The following is a 20,802-nucleotide window of genomic DNA, read 5'->3' as shown; positions in this document are numbered from 1 at the left end:
TATAGGCCCTAGTTTGTAGTTGATTGGAAGCTGTTAGTGTAAAACAGAATGAAAACTGAGTTTGTTTAGGGGAAAATGTCTTTATAATAAACAGTAGTGATATTTAAGATTATGACACAAATATTACAAGTTTGTCAGCTTTTAAATTTATATGTATTAGTTTAATCCCAATGATGTTGACACAGTCTTGCTGGTTTGTCTTAACAGAACCTCAGTCTCTCTCTCAATCCACGATTCTAGATGCCATGTTCTCCGTAATTCAGTTACTAATGCTTAGAGGTAAACTTGTATTGTTTTGCGTGGCTTCATTGGAAATTCTGCTTTTCCTTCTAGGACAAGAAGGACAAAGTCTCAAGATTTGACACTATACGTCACTCCATAGCTGGAATTATAAGGTCTCCAAAATCCATGTTGGGCTCATCATCAGTAAGTAATATCAATAATTTAGTGTTGCAGTACAATATCTTGTTTTTCAGCCTCAGCAAGATTCTCATCTACATAGGCAAAAATTGATTGTGATTGTAATATGATTAAAAATACTGTTCTGCTTGATCAGTGGACCTAATGATACTGTTGCATAATAGTATGTAAGAATAACTCTGAAATATCATACCTGTGGGAAAAATATGTTGTATATTCTTTGCAGTACCCAGCACGGTGCTGTAATTTTAAGAATACCCTTTCCTGTGTCAGTTTACTGGGAATGCTGTATAATGTGATTCTTTGTAATGCAATTGCCAAGCACATAATAAGCATTTCTGCAATAATTATATTCCCCTATGTATATCTATTTATTACTTCAATTACTGAGGTACTATTGAAGTTATTAGGTATTATAACTCTTGTTTCAATCGCTACTTAAAATAGTTACTCAGTATCTCTTATAGTTAGCTTTTGATAAGGCTCCTCGATGGAGAAACTTTCTTCTTGTCTGGATATAATAAAGAATCATGAAATGAAGAGAGGAAAAAAAAAACAACAAATGAAATGCTTTTCTAGTACTTTTGTTTTGCTTTTGCCTTTTAAATCTTGTGGAAGCTTGCAAGACTAGATGAAATGCTTGAGCACATACTAAGGGAGCTGTTAGGTTTTGACTGAAAACCTTCCTTCAGGAAATTTGGCTGAGTGTTCCTGGAGTGGCATAGGAACCTTGCCCTCCTGCCTTCCCTTCTCATCCTCCTGTATTCCCTCTGTATCCCTCCCCACTTTCTCCAATAAAACAAAAACCAGGTTACAATTTGAGCAGAATCTGGAAAACTTATTTCTAACTAACTGTGATCTCGACATCTGAAACTTCAGCTCAAAATAATATTTTCAGGACATTTTAGTATGAGCAGGCCTTTTGTGTTATTGAGTAACTTCAAGGTTGCACCCACCCATTGAAGGGTGTACTAAAGTCCATTTTAGCTAACGATGTTTAACGTGAGTGTATATATGTACGTATATACAGAATCAGATTGTTTGAGATGTAAAGTCAAATCTGAGTAACAACTCTTCAAGAGTACGCTCTTCACTACCTATTACTTAAAAGAGTACCAAGTCAGACTACATCAAGCAATTCAGAGTTGCTTTGTGCATGTGATGATTTATTAATTTTTGTTGTATTGGGAAAGCTAATCATGGATATACGAATGAAATTTGCTTCACCTTATTAGTATTCAGCTCTTAATGTGGTTAGCTATTCATCTTTTTCAAGCTGAAAATTCCATAACTGTCTTGATTGCTAAATGGTTTAAATTGGTGTATAGAGCTATCATAAAATTGTACAAACTGATTAAGGAAAGTGTGTATTATAATAATAAAGTGCATAAAATAAATTAGCAAAGTACAAGCAAAACAGTGTGTTACCCACCTGTTTTCACATATATTTAAAGCTTATTGAAACTAAAGATGTAAAAACATATTTTGGTTTGAATGCAGTGATATTCTAGAAATGCTGTCCCATATTTAGTTGGTAAGAGATGTCAGCAAAAGATACAACTTTGTTTTTTACTTCTAAATAAATATTAGTTTAGTTAAATTTAAAGTTAGGAGGAAGGCTGATGGTAGTATCATGAGCAGCATCATAGCTAACATTTTAAAAATGTTTTCTTATTTCTTCATGAGCTTTTTCTGTGTTTTTTTTTTTTTTTTCTGGGGATGTGATCATTATTTTCTGTCTATGCACTTATTCTTATTTTAATAGTGATCACAAGCATTTCACTACTCACACTTGACCCAGTTTGAACATAAGGAGGTGTTATTATCTGGTGACTGCCTCTTCTGTAAGCTGTAAAATAAATTACATGTCAGAGGTTTTTTTTAACCTCCTTTTGTGAAGGGTATGGACTAGTTTATTGACCCTGAGCTGTCCTTTTATCCGTACAGGCATTTCCTTTGGAGTAGAAATGTGTTTATGTGGCAAAGGCTTCGCTGCTTTTGAACCCCTTAATGCTTCTTGATAGAATAGCAAAGATCTGTTTTTTTTTCTCAGCATCTTTGATCCATATATGTTCAAGTGAATAATGTCTTAAAACATTTTGAAAGATTGTGTGTGTGTGTGTGTGTGTGTGTGTGTGTGTGTGTATGTGTGTGTGTGTGTGTGTGTTAGGGCTTTCTGCAAGAGAATAGCTTGGTGTCATTTAACCATGGGACACAACTCAAATCTAAGAAGTATTTAACTTTTGATAAAATTGAAATGAGTGCCTTCTTGACCAAGAAAAATTCTGGGCTTTCATTAGTTCTCCACGCAAATAAATATGGTACCTTGGAGTACATCGTTTTCTCATAAAAGCCTTGATATCTTTCTATTGTAGCTGTTATTTTTTTTTTTCTTCGTAGTCCTTCTGTAACAAATCATAATTGGTAAGAGAGTATCCTTAGTCTTTCTAGCCATGAGTGTGTCACTGTTTTGTTTTCAGATCTCACATCTGAAATAATCCTTGATAAAAGAGACACCCAAGGATGGTAGATCTCTCTTTTGATGTCTGAGAAGAGCAGACCTATTCAGAAAAGGAGTCTCTAGTTTCCCATGAAGTTCTTGGACTAATAAACTATACCCTTTGACGTGTTACTTGGGAAGATAACCAAAACCCCACAGAGGCGTTTGTTGTATTTTAAGGAGCATCTAAATTGGATAAATTGTTTTCATACAATTTAAAAGATCCATACCAAATCAGTTAATAGCTCTAAGTAACAACTTTCCCAGCATTTACATGACAGCAGAGAATAGTGATGTGGGTGTACCATGCTCATAAACCTGCACTGAGTTTCTAAAGTCATCATGATTATAAGATACCAAGCAAAAATTCTTCTGCATTTCTATTGGTATTTCATAGTCTTAATGCTTTTCATGTAAACAGACTTAACTGTTTGGATAATAGAAAAAAAAGATTAATATACATTTTGTGTAAATATACGAGCCTTAATTTTGTTAATAGAAATGCTTAATTTGGGTACATACGTTAGAAATTATTGTTGTTTGTCATGCTTTTCATTTAAAAGTAAATTCTAAAAACATGTTGTCACAGTAACATTTTTCTTCAATATCTTTCCCAAGTTCTTTGATGTAATATCAACCACTGAGAAACCATTGGCAGAACAAGACTGGTATCATGGTGCGATTCCAAGAATAGAAGCCCAGGAGCTGTTAAAACAGCAAGGAGACTTCTTGGTGCGAGAGAGCCACGGGAAACCTGGTGAATATGTCCTTTCTGTGTTTTCAGATGGACAACGGAGACACTTTATCATACAATATGCTGATGTACGTCTCTGCTATAGTACTAAATATTCAATGTTAGGATGTCAGTTATTATAACTAAATGATTTAGTATCTACATAATGTGATAGTACACACAGCTTTACTTTTTATATGAAACCTGTTGCAAATGTTTCCATTAATGTTTCCAAACCAGGGCACTGTGTGCATATATTTATTTTTAAACCATTTTTTGTACTTAGTTCTAATCAGGTAACTTTTAATTCACACTAACAATTCTATTGAATCTAAATGAAAAATTCAAATAATCTGTGCTGGTTCCTGTACAGCTGAGAGTTTAAATCTCTGCTGTTGTGGAGGTGCTTTAATTCTTTTCAGCCCTACGAATGCTGTTTTGTTCAGTAGAGATCAAAAGATTGTGAATTTTATGCAGCACATAGGATCACGTACCCCTTATGGTAGTAACTTAGAATTTAGAATAAGACTGCCATTCTGGAAAGTATGTTGATATTCATATGCCTTTAGCTGGTGTGTCTCTTGTATTCTTATTTCTTGTTTTTGTTTATACATTTATTTTTCTAATTACCTTTCAGAATTAGAAATTATTTCAAAGTCCAGCTGTTCTCATACCTCTTCTCATAGAAGAAATTCTTCTATGGCTTCAAATATAGTATCGTTTTTTGTTTTGGTTCAGTAATGTTGACAAAACATACTTCAGTCTTTTGTTATAAGGTCTCCCAAAATCCCATCAAACTTTTTAGAAGAATGCTCATGATGGTCTGATAACTAAGTTTACACTGGAAATATTCCATGTCTAAATCTCCATCTGGGGGATTATGTGTTGCATCCTGGTTTATTTCTTTTTAATGAAGGGCTGCAATATTTTTAAAACTTTATAAAAATTGGAGGCTTTTCGTAGACTTACCTGGCTGGATTTTTTAATAATTTTCATCTGGGATTTTCCTCGTAAAACTGAACCTTGACACAAAGCTGGTGTTACAGTTCAATTTTTTAAAGTCTTGAAGTATTTTGTGTGCTAGGGAAAATAAGAGCAATAAAATTATTTATAGCTAGACACACGGAATCTTAAAAGATGCTTGGTTCACTCTGACCCTGACCCACCAGAATTAATTAGATATAAAAAGCTTGGTGTGATTGAAATAATTTGGTGTACATCACTGTAGACTGGGGTTAAAGTCAGAGCAGAGAAGTTTTTTTGGTAATTGTTACTTTAGGGCCACTCTTATCTGTAAGCTGAAAAATTAAATAAAACTGTTTTTTTTCCCTAATAATTTTATTACTTTCTCTTAGGGATGATATTTGAAATACAAGAGATGTTGTTTAAGGCTGCATAGCCTGTCACAGCCGAAGCATCATCGTGTGATTAGATCTTTTTGCTTATACATTTATTAACAGGGTATTGCATAAACCTGATCTTGGAGTGCATTTAGGCAAGATTTTGTTGACAATCATGAAAACTAAAACTATTTCTGAAGAAGTGCAGAACTTCTTAAGCGCTTTGAATTAAATGTGGAAAAAGGCTTTAATTTTAAAATAAGAGTAAAGCTTTTTAGCCTTTAAAAGGAGTTATAACTAGTGGGGCTGTTTGTAATACTACAAGAGGAAATGGATTCCTAGGCATGCCTTGGTAAGCATGTCAAAGGATTTCAGGATTTTAAACATTTTGTTTAAATTGGTAGAAACGAAGGGGAATCAGATTTTTGACTGGTCAGATCACTGGGGGCTTTTGGTTTTCTTTCAGTTATTTTTCTGAATGAGGGTCTGCAGAATATATTAGGATATATGCTTGTTTTAAGTCTGATTCTTTACATAGCATTCTCCTTTGTTTTATCTCATTTTAAATGTAAATCTTAATAAAAGCATACATGAGATAAAAGAGTTCAGTTATTTAATTTTAAGCATCAAAATTCACTGCTGAAATTTGTTAGTTGTTCAAGGTTACTGTTTGGTTTTTTTTCTCGTTTCTTCTGTTTTGAGGCTGTGCTGCTCTGAAAGTATATGGTAGTGGTGGTCAGGATCCTGTGAAAATATAGGGAATAAATAAACATTTTTCTTTGCCCTGGAGATTTTACATAGATGGCATCAGATGGGTATAAGATTGGGTTTGCGATGAGGAAATAAAAACTATACTGATTTTCACAGTAAGCTGATACTTAGAAAATCAAGTTTTTTGGATAATCAGAACAGAAATAAAAATGGGGTTATTTGAAAGGAGCTGGAATTAGTGTGCTGCTCACTGAGCCAGGATCTATTTTTACACTTATAGCTATAATGTACAGTTTAAGACATGACGAAGGATGAAATAAATGCTTACTTACACTTTTCCTGCTGTCAAAAATAAGATATGAAGATAGTTTTTTCCTCCCATAGTGTTTTGAAGAATGCTGTGTGTTTGCTAAGACAATGTTACATATCTCTAATAATATGAGACTTAACTGTTCCAGTTTTGTAGATTATGTAGTTAAAATGAAGTAAATTGACAAAGATAGAGGAGTTGAGGGGGAAGAATTTTGTCTTGGCCAGATGTGCTCTGCTGATCGCATGCATGACTTGCCTTAGTTTTTAGCATCCATACCACTCTAGTGTCCTCTGATAAACACTAATAATTAAAGGATGATCCTGAGACTTGCACTCCATGCTAGAGTCTAATTGTGAATCAAACGTTGTAAATGCAGTAAGGTCTAATTAAAAATAATAATAATAAAAAGTTATTTACATCTTGTACAGTTTATTTCCAGATGTTTGTTTTAGTTTATTTTCTGTTATATTTAAGTAAATTATATATTATACAGTGTTAGGTGCTTAGGAATTTGGTGTTGTTTCAGGCTTATAGTATTTCACTGTCATAGTTTAAGTACCTCAAATAGTCCCATCTTTGGAAATACAAGTGCTGCACTTTTCTTTAAACTTCAGAATTTGAGGAAATAGTTATTTTATTATTTTACTGCAAAAGAGTAATTCAGTAAATTTGCATTTATTCATGTATCGTCTAAACATTCCATGTAATTCGGTAGAAATGCTATTAAGTAGATGAGGACAAAAATACAACTTAGTGAATGTGGATGTTTGTTTTGTTACTGTTTAAGGAAGCTTTGAAAAGCTTTTTTTGTTGTCTTTGCTTGTAGAGAAACAATTGTTTCCTTTTACCTCCATACAGAACCAGTATCGTTTTGAAGGAACTGGATTTCCAACTATTCCTCAGCTCATAGAACATCATTATACAACAAAGCAAGTTATTACAAAGAAATCAGGTGTTGTTCTGCTGAATCCTGTTGTGAAGGTAATGCATGCATTTCAAGAACTCTTTAACTGAAAAGACTAGGGAAGGTTTGTACTGTTACCTAAAACAAATTCCCTTGCAGCCTGAAAGATTTTTCATTCTTGCTTATTGTTCTGTGACTTTTTCTTCTGAGATTTTTCCAGCCTTCTGTGCTCCACAGAATGCATTCCTGTAAAATAACACTCCATACTGATTCTTAAAATAAATTTCTACTATCTTGAATAACAGCATTCAGTCTTAAAAGTAAATCCTTGTACTCCTCCTTTCTCTGCTTTGTATTTCCTTTTAGAATTTTACTGCTGGCACAGTAATTCCTCTAAACTAGTGAGGAATTTTTCTTGAATAAAACTATGTGGTAGAATTCTAGCAAAGTTTTGAAAACTTGTGCAATTTGAAATTACAATTGCCTTATTGGTCAGTGTCATAGTATAATTACTTCTGCAAGAGGAATGAGAAGGGATGGGACTATTAAACTGTACAACTGTTTAGGAAGCTTAAAGAGTATATGCCATTTTCCCAGAGTTCTGAAGTTGTTATCTACTGAATTGATACTTCATGCATCTGTGAACTGTTTTTAACAGAAACTGTGATCTATGAGTGAGCCATTTGCACTCAATTAAAAAAAACCCAAAACCAACCAAAACCCAAAAACACTCACACCAGTCTGAAGAGTGTGTATAGCACCTTCTGTGTTACAAAAATTCTTTAAAGTGTGACAATTTCTATTTCGGTTTCCTAATACAAACTCCCTGTTCTTTACCTTTAATAATCCTAAGAAATTAAAGCGTATTCATTTTCTCAAAATTAATGTGGTTTTTATGCTTTTCTATGCTTGCCTATTATATGTACTTACAAATCTAAAGTATGGCAATTTTTATGTACATATTTTTAGTTAATGTCATGGTGATTACAAAATTGAGACTCCACTGAATGTAAAATATAGCTTAAATTCATTGCTGAACCTTTGAGAAAGCTTATTACTTCATTTTTGATGTGCAGATACTTATATTTTTTATATAAGCTCTTTAAGCTAAAAATAAAAGGCTGCCAAACTCCAAGTAAAATCTTTTTATTAATTAATTCCTTATATAAAACTGTATTGTTTTTTTTGTTTTTTTTTTTTTTGTTTTTCCTGTATTTCTGCAATGTGCATATTGTGAGAGCTGCTCAGTTTTTGCAAATGTGAAGTGATTGATTGTATGGTATGTTTCTAGGTAATAAATAGTAAAATAATTTATTCTTATTTATTTTATTAAGGTTAGACAGGCCTGAAAAATACAAATTCTTTATTGACTGTTAGTGACTTTGAAGGCAGGGAGCTTCTATATCGCTGACATTTTTTCATCTTAGTTTCTGAGGGGGGGTGGGGGTGAAGTTAGGTTTTTATGTATTGTTTTCTGTAACAACACACAGTGAAAGAGTGTTTCTATTACATACACAGTTGAGGAAATATGGTCCGAAATATGTTTTCAGATATCTATTGCAGTAATTTACCTCATGCCCTTTGAGGTACGAATGCAAGTAGAAATAATCTGTGAATAGATGACTCAAAGTGCAGACATTATAAGTTAATTTCAGAGATGGCATGTGTACTGTGACAACTACTTGGGATTATTTTCCATATCATATGCTAATATTGAAGTATCTTTGATCTTTTTGTTAAAATTCATTTGACATCTGCAAGGTCTGTTTCTCCTGCAGCTGCAAAGTAGTCTGTGACATTTCATGCAATCGTTAATTTTTCAATGCAAATTGCTGTTCCTGTAATAGCCTGTTTAGGAAGTGAAAGTTAAATATGATGGAGAACTTCACAGAAAAACAATTATGCCATGTAGTTCGTTTTTGCTTTCCTTTCTTCCCACAGTCATTTATCCTCCTTTACCATATTAGCAAAATTAGTGCTCACCTTCTGTGACGTTGCCCTTGAAAGGAACACTCTTAATTGTGCTACAGAAGGCCTGTCCTCCATCCCTTTTCATGCAGACCATATCAGCGTGCTTGGAATTTTAATGATATATAATAATAATCCTATTATTATATATTTAAATAGAAAAACTACTGTCATTAGAATGATATCTGCAAGTGATTTTTTTTTTTCCTTAATTGGTAAGCCTCTTATTTATATTTATTTATAACCTCTTGGAAAATTGCGCTGTATGTTCCTCAGTGTATTATTGATGAAATAACTGATTTGAAGAGTGTTAAGGGCAACCTCAGTGCATACCCAAGGACTTTGTTAGCAGCGAAGCTATTCTGAATGCATAAAACATGCTTTCACTTCCTACTGCCTTTGACCTTCTGTTTTTGAAATATTTAAATTTCCTAAAATGCATTCTGTTCACTTAAGAAATTTGTATGAAGTGGCAGATATGCTCAGTATGTTCAATAAAAAATAAAATCATCAAGGAAATAATAAACCAATTTTATTTGGATCTATCTACATGAACTTTTTAGCTTAGATCAGAAATGAATTTCCGAAGCAAATCTGCCATTACCACTAAGGTTTTGAACTTTACTCATTTAAAGAGGAGCAGCGTAGTAAGATGCACAACTGATGATGAGATCTCAGTCTTTGTAATCTGAGGAGATCTGTTCTGAAATACTCCCTTGTCCTCCTGTGTTTGTTTTAGGGCATCATCAGCAATTGTTTCACTCCGCAAGTCTGCTGCTATTTGAGTACTGTGAACATAGTTATAGTCTTTGGACCTTCTGCAGTAAATTCAAATTCCAGTCTCATGGAAAGCAGAACACCACTTCTTTGTCAGATGTACATTTGTTGCTTTCAATTCTGGATCTATTTTGAGGTCGCAAAGAAGCCTTTGTTAGGGCCTCAGACAGTCACACAGGAAAACGATGAACTGTGAATAATGTTAAGTGAAATAAAAATAAAAGGTGTATTTGATTTTAGTGGGTCCAGTGATGAACAAGTTTACAAATGGCCTGAGGATTCTGTGTGGGTCAGAGTTTCAGATGCAAAATTTTAGTATGTTAGATGTGTGAAATAATGGAAAAAAAAAAGAAAAAAAAAGAAAAAAAAAGTGAGAAGGTAGATAGAGTTAGTGATATTGTTTTCATAGAAGTCATGAGTAAAAATCTTATGTGACCTTAATTCTTCATTCACAAAACCCGTTTTAGTTGTAGTTCATATGTAGAAGTGTTTTGATCTCAGCATTCAAAGGCTGAAAGCATAAACAAGTTATGTGCTCTGTGTTCCAGCTTTTTCGTACTTTTAGAACTGATATTGACTCCTTTGTCATTCAGTTGACATACACAAAATACAGTGCAAAACTAACTATTTTCCCAATTTTGGGTTTCCCGTGGTGTTGATTGGTTTTGCAGGTAATTTTTTTTCTTTCACTCTGTTTACAAAAGTAAGTTCACTGCTGCAGACAGCATACATGTCCAGGATGGAGGCAACTCATGTTTCATAGGCTTTCAAGGCTGAGCTGGAGGAATTTGTGGAAATTGCTAAGTAGTCTCATTTTCAATCAGGCTTCTTAGAAGCCTCAATACTGTCTCAATAAGGAGACTTTCAAGTTTATTGCAGAGCAGTGCTAATACTCAATTAGGAATACTCATCTTGAGACGTGAAAGAGTTAAGTTGGTGAAGAGGAAAACAATTGCAGTAATCAGTGCTGCCTGCTGGGAAGAACATCTTATGTTTGTTAGACCTAAGAGCAGCTCTCTTGGAGCAGAACTCTCATGTAAATGGAAGGAGACTATAGCAGCAAATAGTTCAGCTATCACAATGTCACGTAGGCTAGCTTTTTGGTACCATGGAAGATCAAATTGTGATTACCTAGATGATACCCACACATCTGGCTAAGCCTGTAGAAGTGCCAAGAAGAACCTTCTGTTCCTGGTCTATGCAGGATGATTTTTGGCCAAATCTGTAATTCTCCTGGACACAAAAATGTCTGATATGTGCACTTTCAAATGTTAAAATAGATCTTTTAGTTTTTTAAGGAATTTACGCTATGAGAAGTATGGACTTATAGTGCCTACAGATAGAGGTAATATTTTCTGCATAAGCATGAAATGATTCTTTTTCCCACTTATTGCCATGAAGTATTATTATGATCATACAGAATGATGTATGAAGGAAACTGGCAGTACTTTTTTATTATAATAAGAGAATTTAGGCAGATTTTCAGTATTTCAGCTTTAGTTTAATTCTGGAGTCTGCAGCTATCGATATTTGATAATAGTTTAGTATAGTAGTATTAGAGATACTGTTGAGTTAGTTAGGTCCTGTTTCTTCAGAAGTATTACATGATTTCATTCTAAGGCTTTTAGTAAAGGGGGCTGCGATAGTTCCAATGGATAATAAGAGGAATACATCTGCCGTAGTGGTATCCTGTACTTCTGAAAGTAATGCATCCTAATGAGAAAGGAAAAAAGAGAGCAGCTTTGTGCAAAGTACTAAACCAAATTTATGTGCAATTTCTATTACTTTAAAACTGAAGAAGTTGGAGGAATATTTTTTTGAAGAATCTTTTAAAAATGTTGCAGTAGCAGTGGCACATTGGAATCCCTAAACACAAAGTACCAAATACTGTTTTATATCCAGGTATGTCGTGATCAGAGATTAATGTAGTTTTTCTACATGGCCATGGAGTTAAAAATCTGCTTTAGGGAATGTATCTGTTTCAGTCTTTATAGTAAAACTTCCCATTTTCAGTTTTAAAGCAGGCTTTCCATGGATGGGAGGTTAGAGCTGGATGATCTTTAATGTCCCTTACAAACCAAGCTGTTCTGTGATTTTTATGATACTGCATGTGCAGACTTTTGTCCAGCATTCTGAACAAAACTGTTCAAGTAACTTTTCAGTCTTTATCAGAAATGTTATATAAATCACTGATACAGCACGATAATAAAGTTTGATTAGAATTGGGTAGGATTGCAATAATAAAACACTTTATTTACTAAATATCCTAATTTTAATGGGTTCCTACTGCTTCCATGAATTTGTAATTCAGATCTTCTATAGTAATTGTTCTTTGTAAAACTGTGAGCTAACAAACTTCTTGAAGTCCTCTGATTTTATACTTTTTCACTAGTGCATTCAGTCTGACTTCAATAGGAATAAGATACTGAATTTACAATACTACTTCTATAGTATGATTGAAAACTGAAACCTTATGTAAATGTAGGCTTTCATAACTGAAAATACAGAATGCATTGAGACCAAGACTCTGTGTGCTCTTAGATAACTTTGTAGGATTAGAGCTCTACAGAATGGGTTACTGTGCAATAGCTTGCAATTGCCTTCACCAGTTTAAGTGGAACAGCACGTTAAAAAGGAGTGACATGTGGAGAGGAATCAGGCAGAGCGGAAGATATGCATATTATGCAGGCAAGACTTGTTGATTTTATTTTTCATAAACGTGACCAGAAGATACCAGAAGAGCATGTGATTGTTCAGAAAGGCAGTAGTAAGGAACTTATACGTAGTTTCTGATGGTGTTTCTTAGGCTATTTTCTTAAAAATGTACTATTCTTTTCCTGGAAAAAATGCCTTCATCCTGGTATTTAACATTGTGCAGGTGCTTTATGAGGAAAAAATGTAACTTAGCTAATTTAGCTTCAACTAAGAAGAGTGCTGAATGTATGTTCTTTTCTGTCATTACAGCCCTTCAAATTGTTTCTTATGATAAATTGGAGCTTAGGTTGATGTTGTTAACATGGAATAGTTTAGGTATTAAATACCTAATGCACACTTATATGTCTTCATATATATATATATATATTTTTTTTTTGTGCAGCTTCATTTGATTGCAGCAAATCGTGCTGATGTTGGTGGAAGTACTTGTAATAAGTAAATGTTTTATCTGCTGGGAAAAATAAACCAGCTGAACAGGAACAGATGGAAATGTGAAGTGTATGTCTAAATATTTGGGTTCAAGGAGACTATCCTGGACTGTTTTATACACGTCTGTCATCTCTCAAACCAGGGAAAAAGTACATGAAATTCAAAAGGTTCATATGTAGCCAGGTTGGGGAGGAAGAAGTAGAAGTGTGTGTGCTTGTCTTTGTGCATCTGTGAAGTTGTTTTAGCCTGTTTTAACAGTTGAAGTGAGTTCTTGCTTGTATGCATAAAACTGAGCTTTCACATTTTCTTCTCTTTTCAAATCATACACAATGTTTAAATGAGTAACTTCATGATCAATTTTCTTTTCTTTTGAGTCTGCTGACTACTAGTGTTCTTTTAGAGGGAGTTTCTCATAAAAGGCAAATAATTTCTGCATGCGTGTATTTGAGATGTGTAGGATTTAGGGTACTTCAGTTTAGGAGCTGAAGTTACTATATTCAGTAAAGATCAGAGCTATTAGTTTCCTGAATGCTTTTGAAATACAGTGGTTTTTACATAAATTCTCCTTTCCTTTTTCTGTGCTTAAGCATTTCGTGTTCTATCCCTTCATCCTTCTCAGCTGTTTTCCTCAGATTTTTCTTTATTTCCTATCTTTTTCTTGAAATACACCCAGTATCTTTCTAGTCAATGAATAAAAGAACATAACCTTTGCAAAATACTGCACACCCTTCCAAAAAAAGCAAAGAAGCAAAGAAATCTGTGATTTTTTTTGTATTGTTTTATATTGTTTTCTGGAGTCATTTTCTTTACTGACCTTCAAGAAACAATGCTCACAGAAAAGCTGTGAAGTTAATTTGAGGTCACTTCTGCAGTTTATATGCTGCATAGTAGCCTTCAAAATTCTCAGTTCTTTCTTGCTGGTTTATGGCTGCTCAGAACCTAGTTTAGCAAAAAGGTTGAAATTTACAGTCTTTTTAAGTGAAAAATATCAAGTCATATGAAATAGGTTTACCTTTGTGAAGAAGAGCTGAATCTGCACTGTTTCTGTGCTTTTCAGCTCACATGAAGTTTAATCAGTGCGTTCTAAGATGGCTTAATACACTGCTGATGATAATGCAGAACGTTTCTATAACATATTTTACAGGTCATTAATCTTTATTTCAAAACAGTTTTAAGGATGTTGTTGCACTCTTTCAGAATCCCTCCTGTAAAACTAACTTGTTCTTACAAAAGCCTTTCACTAGCTACCTGTATTTCTATATTAATCCGGAGAACCTGAGACATGGTTTATGATTCACGGAATTGATATATGTATTTTATCTACTGGGATAGGCAGTGTGGAAAATAGAACTTCTAATGCAGAAATGAGAAATTATCTTAGTAGGCTCTATCCACATAACTGTTAGTGTGTTTCTTTTGTATGCTTGGGTTTTTCTTTTGTGTCTGGGTGAACAGCACTACAAAGAATGGGTGATAAGTAAATAACAGTGATGATGAAATAGAACTTTTCTAATTTATTCATCTTGCAATGTAACTTGGTCAGAATTGACTCCCTGTTCCCTCCTATAAATCTTGCTTGAGAGTCTGCTATATAAGAGTTGTTTTTGCCTGATGATTATCTGAAACGTGATACAAAAGTAGATGGCCATGTCTTTTTCCCCCCTTCACTTTCCTGCTAGAAGTGCTAAAATTTTTAAAAACAAGTGTTTAAACTGGTGTCTATAAGTTTATCTGTAGTTTCCCAAATGTCTCTCTTTAAAATATTTTGTACTTAATTGTGTTACTGCTGAGTGCTAATTAGGAAAAAAAAAGTGGTATTTTAGACTTGCTCATTATTGAAATTGTTACCAAAATTGTAGAAAAATGATGCAGGGGAACTGTAACACTAAATATTTATTCTGGGTTATATTTTTCATTTTATTGAAAGCTGTTAGAATTTACTGTAGCTGACAAGTAAACCTTCTTTTGGGCATAATAATTCATGGTTTCCTTGATGTAGTTTCTGTTAGTGATGGAAAATATGTACAAGGAAAACTTTGCCTCAGACTTGAGCTTACTTATGTGGAAGAATTTAGGGTAATACTAGTATCATCTTAGTCTCATAGCTTAGAAAAGGGAAAATAATACTGTGTTTTGTACAGGGACTATCAGCTGTTGATACTGTGGCCCCCAGTGGCTTTGCACACCATTCCAGTACCAGTATATTTCCTGAATAAAGGAATTAAATGTGATTGATTCCTTACTTATTACTCCAGGCACGAAACTTATAATCGTAAGTGCAACCAAGAAAACAAATGTCCTGGATAGACTCAAAGTCTGGAAAAAGTACCTATTAGGTGATATTCATAGAAACTTTAAGTGTGATGCAGACACTAAGCTATTTCCCAAATGTCTGGAGAGATCAGCAGCATCAAGGCTGACCAGGTTCTCTACCATGTTGGCAACTTGTTTCTCAGTCTTTGGCCAGCAGTTCATTCAGCAGTATCTCAGTAGGCTAAATGCAGTGTTAGGAGTCCTTACTAGTGCTATTAATAACAGCTACCTCAGTAGGAGTCCTGAGAGCAGCCTTCTTCTGGCCGGGGCCCAGGCCCATACATTATGTTGGTGCAGCTATGTGCTGCAGCATCCGCTGCTGACTCAGGGGTGATGCTCTCCGGCAGGCTTGTGCTGAGGTGTCTGCCAAGATTGAATCCCATGCAAGGGAGCTACGAAAAGCAGTTTCACTGCTCAGCCCTACCCCAGCCCCTCACAGCTCTGTCTGTACCAGACCATGTGCCCTGTTGTCTGGAACTGAACCTTGATCCACAGGATGACATGGCATGGTATATATAGATAGCAGCATCTCTCTTAGTTTCTTTTCAGCTGTCTGCACTGAAGAAACTGCCTTGGTGCAGGTCAGTAGAATGAACAGGGGTTAAATCACTTTGCAAGTGCTGGAAGATACTAGACAAAACGTCAGACTCCAGCTTATTTTTTAATACTACAAAATGTTTTCTTCAACTTGACAAGTGCTGTGATGCAAAGGGACCAGCTACAGTTTCAGACTTGCGTTCTATAGATGAACTTGATGATAAAAGTTGTGAGACCCCAGCGCAAGAAAAATGTGGAGCTGTTGGAGTGGATCTGGAGGAGGAGCACCTCTCCTATAAGGAAGAATAAGGCTGTGAGTGAGCTGGGGTTGTTTGGGCTGCAAAAGAGAAGGCTTTGGGGAGACATTGTTGTGGTCTTCCAGTACTTGAAGGGAAGTATTAAACAGCAAGGAGACTGACATTTTACGTGATCTGATAGTGACAGGACAAGGGAGAATAGCTTTAAACTAAATGAGAGGAGATTTAGGATAGATGTTAGGAAGAAATCCTTTACCCAGAAGGTGGAGGAGGCACTGGCACAGGAGCCCAGAGCTGCAGGTGGGGATCCATAAGGGTGTTCAAGCTCAGCTTGGATGAGGACCCTGGGCAGCCTGATCCATTGGGTGGCAGCCCTGCTCATGGCAGGGAGGTTGGAATTACATGATCTTGAAGGATATTTTCAACCCAAAACATTCTGTGATTCTATGAGTTTCGTACACTGACTGCCATCTTTTTACCCAGAAGCTCAGCGTTAACATTCACTAGGTGAAAATTGTATTTAGGGGTGGGACAGTTGTGTTTTAATACTTCCTAGTGGAAATATTTCCCTCTTTGTAATCTTTGGAGGTCTTTTTCTGCTCCTTTAAGTTTTCAGTGAACACGAGATAGAGCAGAAACCAGGAGGGAGGAACATAACAGAAAAACTTAACAGATGAGGGGAGTTGACTTAGAAGTTCTGGGTTACAGGTTCTGTTCTGTTAATTGTTTAACAATATGTATCTTTTGCTGATTTCTCCTGGATCATCTGGAAAGTATTACTGGTGTCAGAATCGATTATATATACACAGAAGTTAAAAAACGAAATGAATGATGATTGCAGTCAGATGGATTGTGATGCGTCAAGGGCTGCATCATCTTGTTTAACTGTCTGCTTTTCAGGTTGGTCCAGATGGTGCCTAATGAGTAGTAAAAGAACAGTTTTGAAGAGGTATCAATTAGAATGAGTAGCGATTGTCTGAGTGTCTGCTGCAGCCGTACCTGCCACCTTTTCAGTCAGTTAGCCTCAGGAATGGCTTATATAATTAGTTTCTATTTTATGGCAGAGTCTGTGTATCTACAAAAGTAACTGAACATTTCTGATCACAGAAGACTCTAATAAGTAGGAAACTAATTTACTTATCATTCATATGAATATTCGTTTATAATACCTAGTGAAACAGACTAGCAAGGCTCTACTATTTGCATGTGTTCAAGAATAAATGATATTTTTGAAGCCAACAATAGGAGCTCTAGTAAAAAAGCTGATCAAACTTTGAGTTAAAAAAAAAAAAAGCAGAACCAAGACACTCAGTGAAGATGCTCAATGTAATTAATAGCTCATGTTGATATAATAAAATCCAGAAGGTTTTCCTAAATGAAAAATGTAGGTAGTGATTAATAGGCTACTGTAATAACAAATATTTTGCCAGATCATTTGATTACAGCTTATGGTGCCTTTCTGTTTAATTCTTTCTCTGAAGTATTATGCGTCGGATTTTTCCTCTATAAAGAAGTGTTTGAAATGCTGCATTGTCAGTTTTCCAAAACTCATTCACTGAAATATAGAACATTGAGAATTAAGAGGTTAAAAAGACACTAATATTTGACTTTATAACTCACTGTCTTCTGCAGTATTTATTTCAAAGTTTAAAAAGCCTTATGTCAGTGCATCAAGTAGTCATTTGTATGGTTACTTTCTTTTAGAGCTTTATTTCCAAATCGTTATCTTAAATTTGAGCTTTTCTAGTGAAGGAAGATGCATTTTGATGGCCTTTTCTGGCTGTTCAAAATACAACAGCTTCTGAATGAGGCATCCAATCAGCAAAAAATACCTAACAAATTTTACAGACTTCAGTGAGCAAAATATCTCTTAATTTTTAACAAAATCAAATTGAGAAGATGAAGGAAATACTCACAGGACTCTTCAGCTTCTTTTAAAATAAGATTTATTCTACCAGAAATGTTGTTCAGAAATCTCTGTACAGAGATTGCAGTGTTCTGCACTTACTACCTAGGCTTTAGACATAGGGGTTGTATGTATATATTTTTTATGGCTTTCTAGGAAAAACAGTACTTCCAATGTTGGGATGTGTCTTGCTGATTAATTTAAAGGCACATAAATGTACATTCAGTGTTTCTTTAAAAATCTGAAAATATGTTCAATGTAGTTATGACTGTTGCATTGCCTTCAGTTAGGATGGAGTCTTTGGCAGGATATACAATGTATGAAATATCTGGTTCTGAGCTGGTAACATGGCTTGACCGAGCATGTTAGTTATAGACATGTTGTTTCAGCAAAGCCAGCATGGTTGGTTTGGTTTTCTATGAGCTTTAATGAGATACTGTTAGAAAAAATGCATAGAATCTTACCATTAATATGATTAGTGTTGATGGCGTTTCTGAGGTGATAAGTAGATGAGGTACTAATAAAGAAATAAGGTTGTTAGTCATCAGCACTGCATAGATCCAATGACTTGCATTCATTGTGCTATCTTTTCAGGTAGTTGGCTGTTATGTATCAAACTACTAAAGAAGATTTAGGCCTAGGACTTAAGATATGCCAAATGTACCTTGTTAAAAAGCAGAAAAATCAGTTGTTTTATATTTGCATTGAGAAAATAAATGCTTTTGGTTTGGGTTTGTTTGTTTGGTTGGTTGTTGGTTGTTTTTTTTTTTTGTTTGTTTGTTTTATGACACTGTAGTAAGTTACTTCATATTCTAATATGAAAGTTCTTATGTGGTTTTGGCACAAGTCATTTTTAAAAAACAGGGCAGTAGATACTGTTTCCAGAGCTTGCATGAGTAAGTGCGTGTGTTCTGTTAGCTCACATACTGTCGACTTAATTGATATACTTAATAGGCTATACAGTACATTCTAGCATCTCTTTGAAAAGTATGTTTTCTAAAAGCTGTTCTTAACTACCTGAGGTGCTTTTGACTGAGCAGGCTGTACAAAATGCTTCATTAGATACATTTCAACTTGCTGAAGTGTATGTAATAGAAAGTACGTATTTGATACTACTGAACATTTTTCTTCCCTTTTCTTACCATAGGATAAGAAATGGGTTCTCAATCATGAGGATGTCACACTGGGAGAATTGCTGGGCAAAGTAAGTAATCAAGTGAGCTAACAGCATTAAAATAAATATATATTAGTCATTAATCCCATATATTTCCTATTGCTTTATCCTTTAAATGGCTGTGATTTTTATACCAATTATTTTGCTTTAATATGTGAGGTAGTATTGTGCTTTAAATAAATGCTTATTGCTTGTGATGGTAAATCGTGCGATATGTCTGCTGAAAATATTTAGCATACATGTTTTTCTTATTTGTAAGGAATTACGTGTCTGTAAAGGTAATGTTACAGTTTAAATTGTGCAATCTTGCAAAAAAAATTTAAAAATTTGAAAGGCATATAAGTAAAAAATAATAATAATAATAAATTGAAATAAGATGATAGTGTACGTAATATTCATGGTTACTGTATGATTTATTGTGATTTTAGTTAATCTCTCAGTAGTATATAGGTCACTCCAAAAGTATTGCCTCCTCCTTGAAAAGAGAGGAGGCAGTATTGCCAGAGAGGTGGTAGATTCCTTGTCCCTTGAGATTTTAAAGAAATGTTTAGATGTGCTGAGGGACATGACTTAATGGGAAATATTGTGGTGCATGGACAGTTGGACTGGATGAGCTTGAAGGCCTTGTGTAAAGAAATCTTTATTGCTGAGGAAAGGAAGAAAAACCTTCCAGCATTTTTTTCTGTTTGTTGAAGTCATAGACAGCTCTGTGTACCAGAACACAGGGCAGAGATTCGTGTGGAAATATATCAGACATATATTTAAAATGTTGTATTTACTTTTTATGGGAAAAAACAAAGCTTAACTAAAAGTGTGAGACCTTGAGATCTTTCCTTCCTTACATTTTTTGCTTGACACTAGATTTCTGTGGTGCCATAATTGCCTCTTTAATTTTTGTCCTAATTTCTTTTTATTATTATTATTTTTTAAGTTAAAAAGCATGTCTGTTGGAGATGTCTATCTCAGTTTTTTTTCCAAGCAAGCTGGATAAGATAAATAAAAATAACTTATGGTGGGTTGTATCTGCTGTACTGGACTGTAAGTGGGAAACTATTGAAAAAGTACAGTAGTTTGAAAAACGAAAGAGGATAGGACTTAAATTATTAAGACTATTTAAAAGAAAACTGTAATTACGCAAGCCAAATTGAACTCATATGGCATATCCATATAATAGATTTATTCTCTCTTTGTGCACTGATTGTGCTTAGAGTGTGTACTTGAAGAGAACTTTATAAACACATTTCAATGTTCTGTAACAGTTACTTAACTGTCTGTATTTTATTCCTGGATATTTGTGAACACTGGGTTATTTTTTTTTCCTTATTTTAGGGTAATTTTGGTGAAGTATATAAGGGAACATTAAAGGATAAGACACCTGTTGCTGTAAAAACTTGTAAAGAAGATCTTCCTCAGGAACTGAAAATCAAATTTCTGTCAGAAGCCAGGTAGGTGCTCTGTTTGTTTGTTTTAATCCCCCAGGTTTTCTTACTATGTATGTTTACATATTTGGACCTTTCAAAGAATTCGAAGAAGTAGTAGTCATACTTCTTCTTTATGCTCCCTCAGTACTTACACTTACTGTTGACTATACATACACATTTTTAATGTGTATAAACAGCGATCACCTGCACTTGTTGAAACCACCTTGGCAAGCTATGTCTATAATCCACCACTTTGATATTGTAAGTGGATCCATTTAGAATTTCTTAGATACATGCCTCAAGGATAATAATAATAAGCCTGGAAGACATTATTTTTTTAAATGAGATTATACCAGTCACAAATTCTAATTTACGTTAGAATGT

The 20,802-nt window shown here is 34.5% G+C and overlaps 1 protein-coding gene across 4 annotated transcripts in view; it reads left to right on the top strand.

Annotated features, from left to right (window-relative positions):
* FER (FER tyrosine kinase) overlaps positions 1-20,802 on the top strand; it is a 151,624-nt gene that overhangs the window by 69,916 nt on the left and 60,906 nt on the right. For all 4 annotated transcript variants that reach the window (XM_015849442.2, XM_015849445.2, XM_015849444.2 and 1 more), the window contains 5 exons: positions 334-426; positions 3,539-3,742; positions 6,876-6,998; positions 18,971-19,027; positions 20,327-20,442. In XM_015849442.2, the coding sequence (XP_015704928.1) occupies positions 334-426; positions 3,539-3,742; positions 6,876-6,998; positions 18,971-19,027; positions 20,327-20,442 (593 nt within the window). The remainder of the gene's footprint in view (positions 1-333; positions 427-3,538; positions 3,743-6,875; positions 6,999-18,970; positions 19,028-20,326; positions 20,443-20,802) is intronic.

Source organism: Coturnix japonica, chromosome Z (assembly GCF_001577835.2).
Source record: "Coturnix japonica isolate 7356 chromosome Z, Coturnix japonica 2.1, whole genome shotgun sequence".
Classification (NCBI taxonomy): domain Eukaryota; kingdom Metazoa; phylum Chordata; class Aves; order Galliformes; family Phasianidae; genus Coturnix; species Coturnix japonica.
This window is presented reverse-complemented; position numbering and strand designations above follow the sequence as displayed.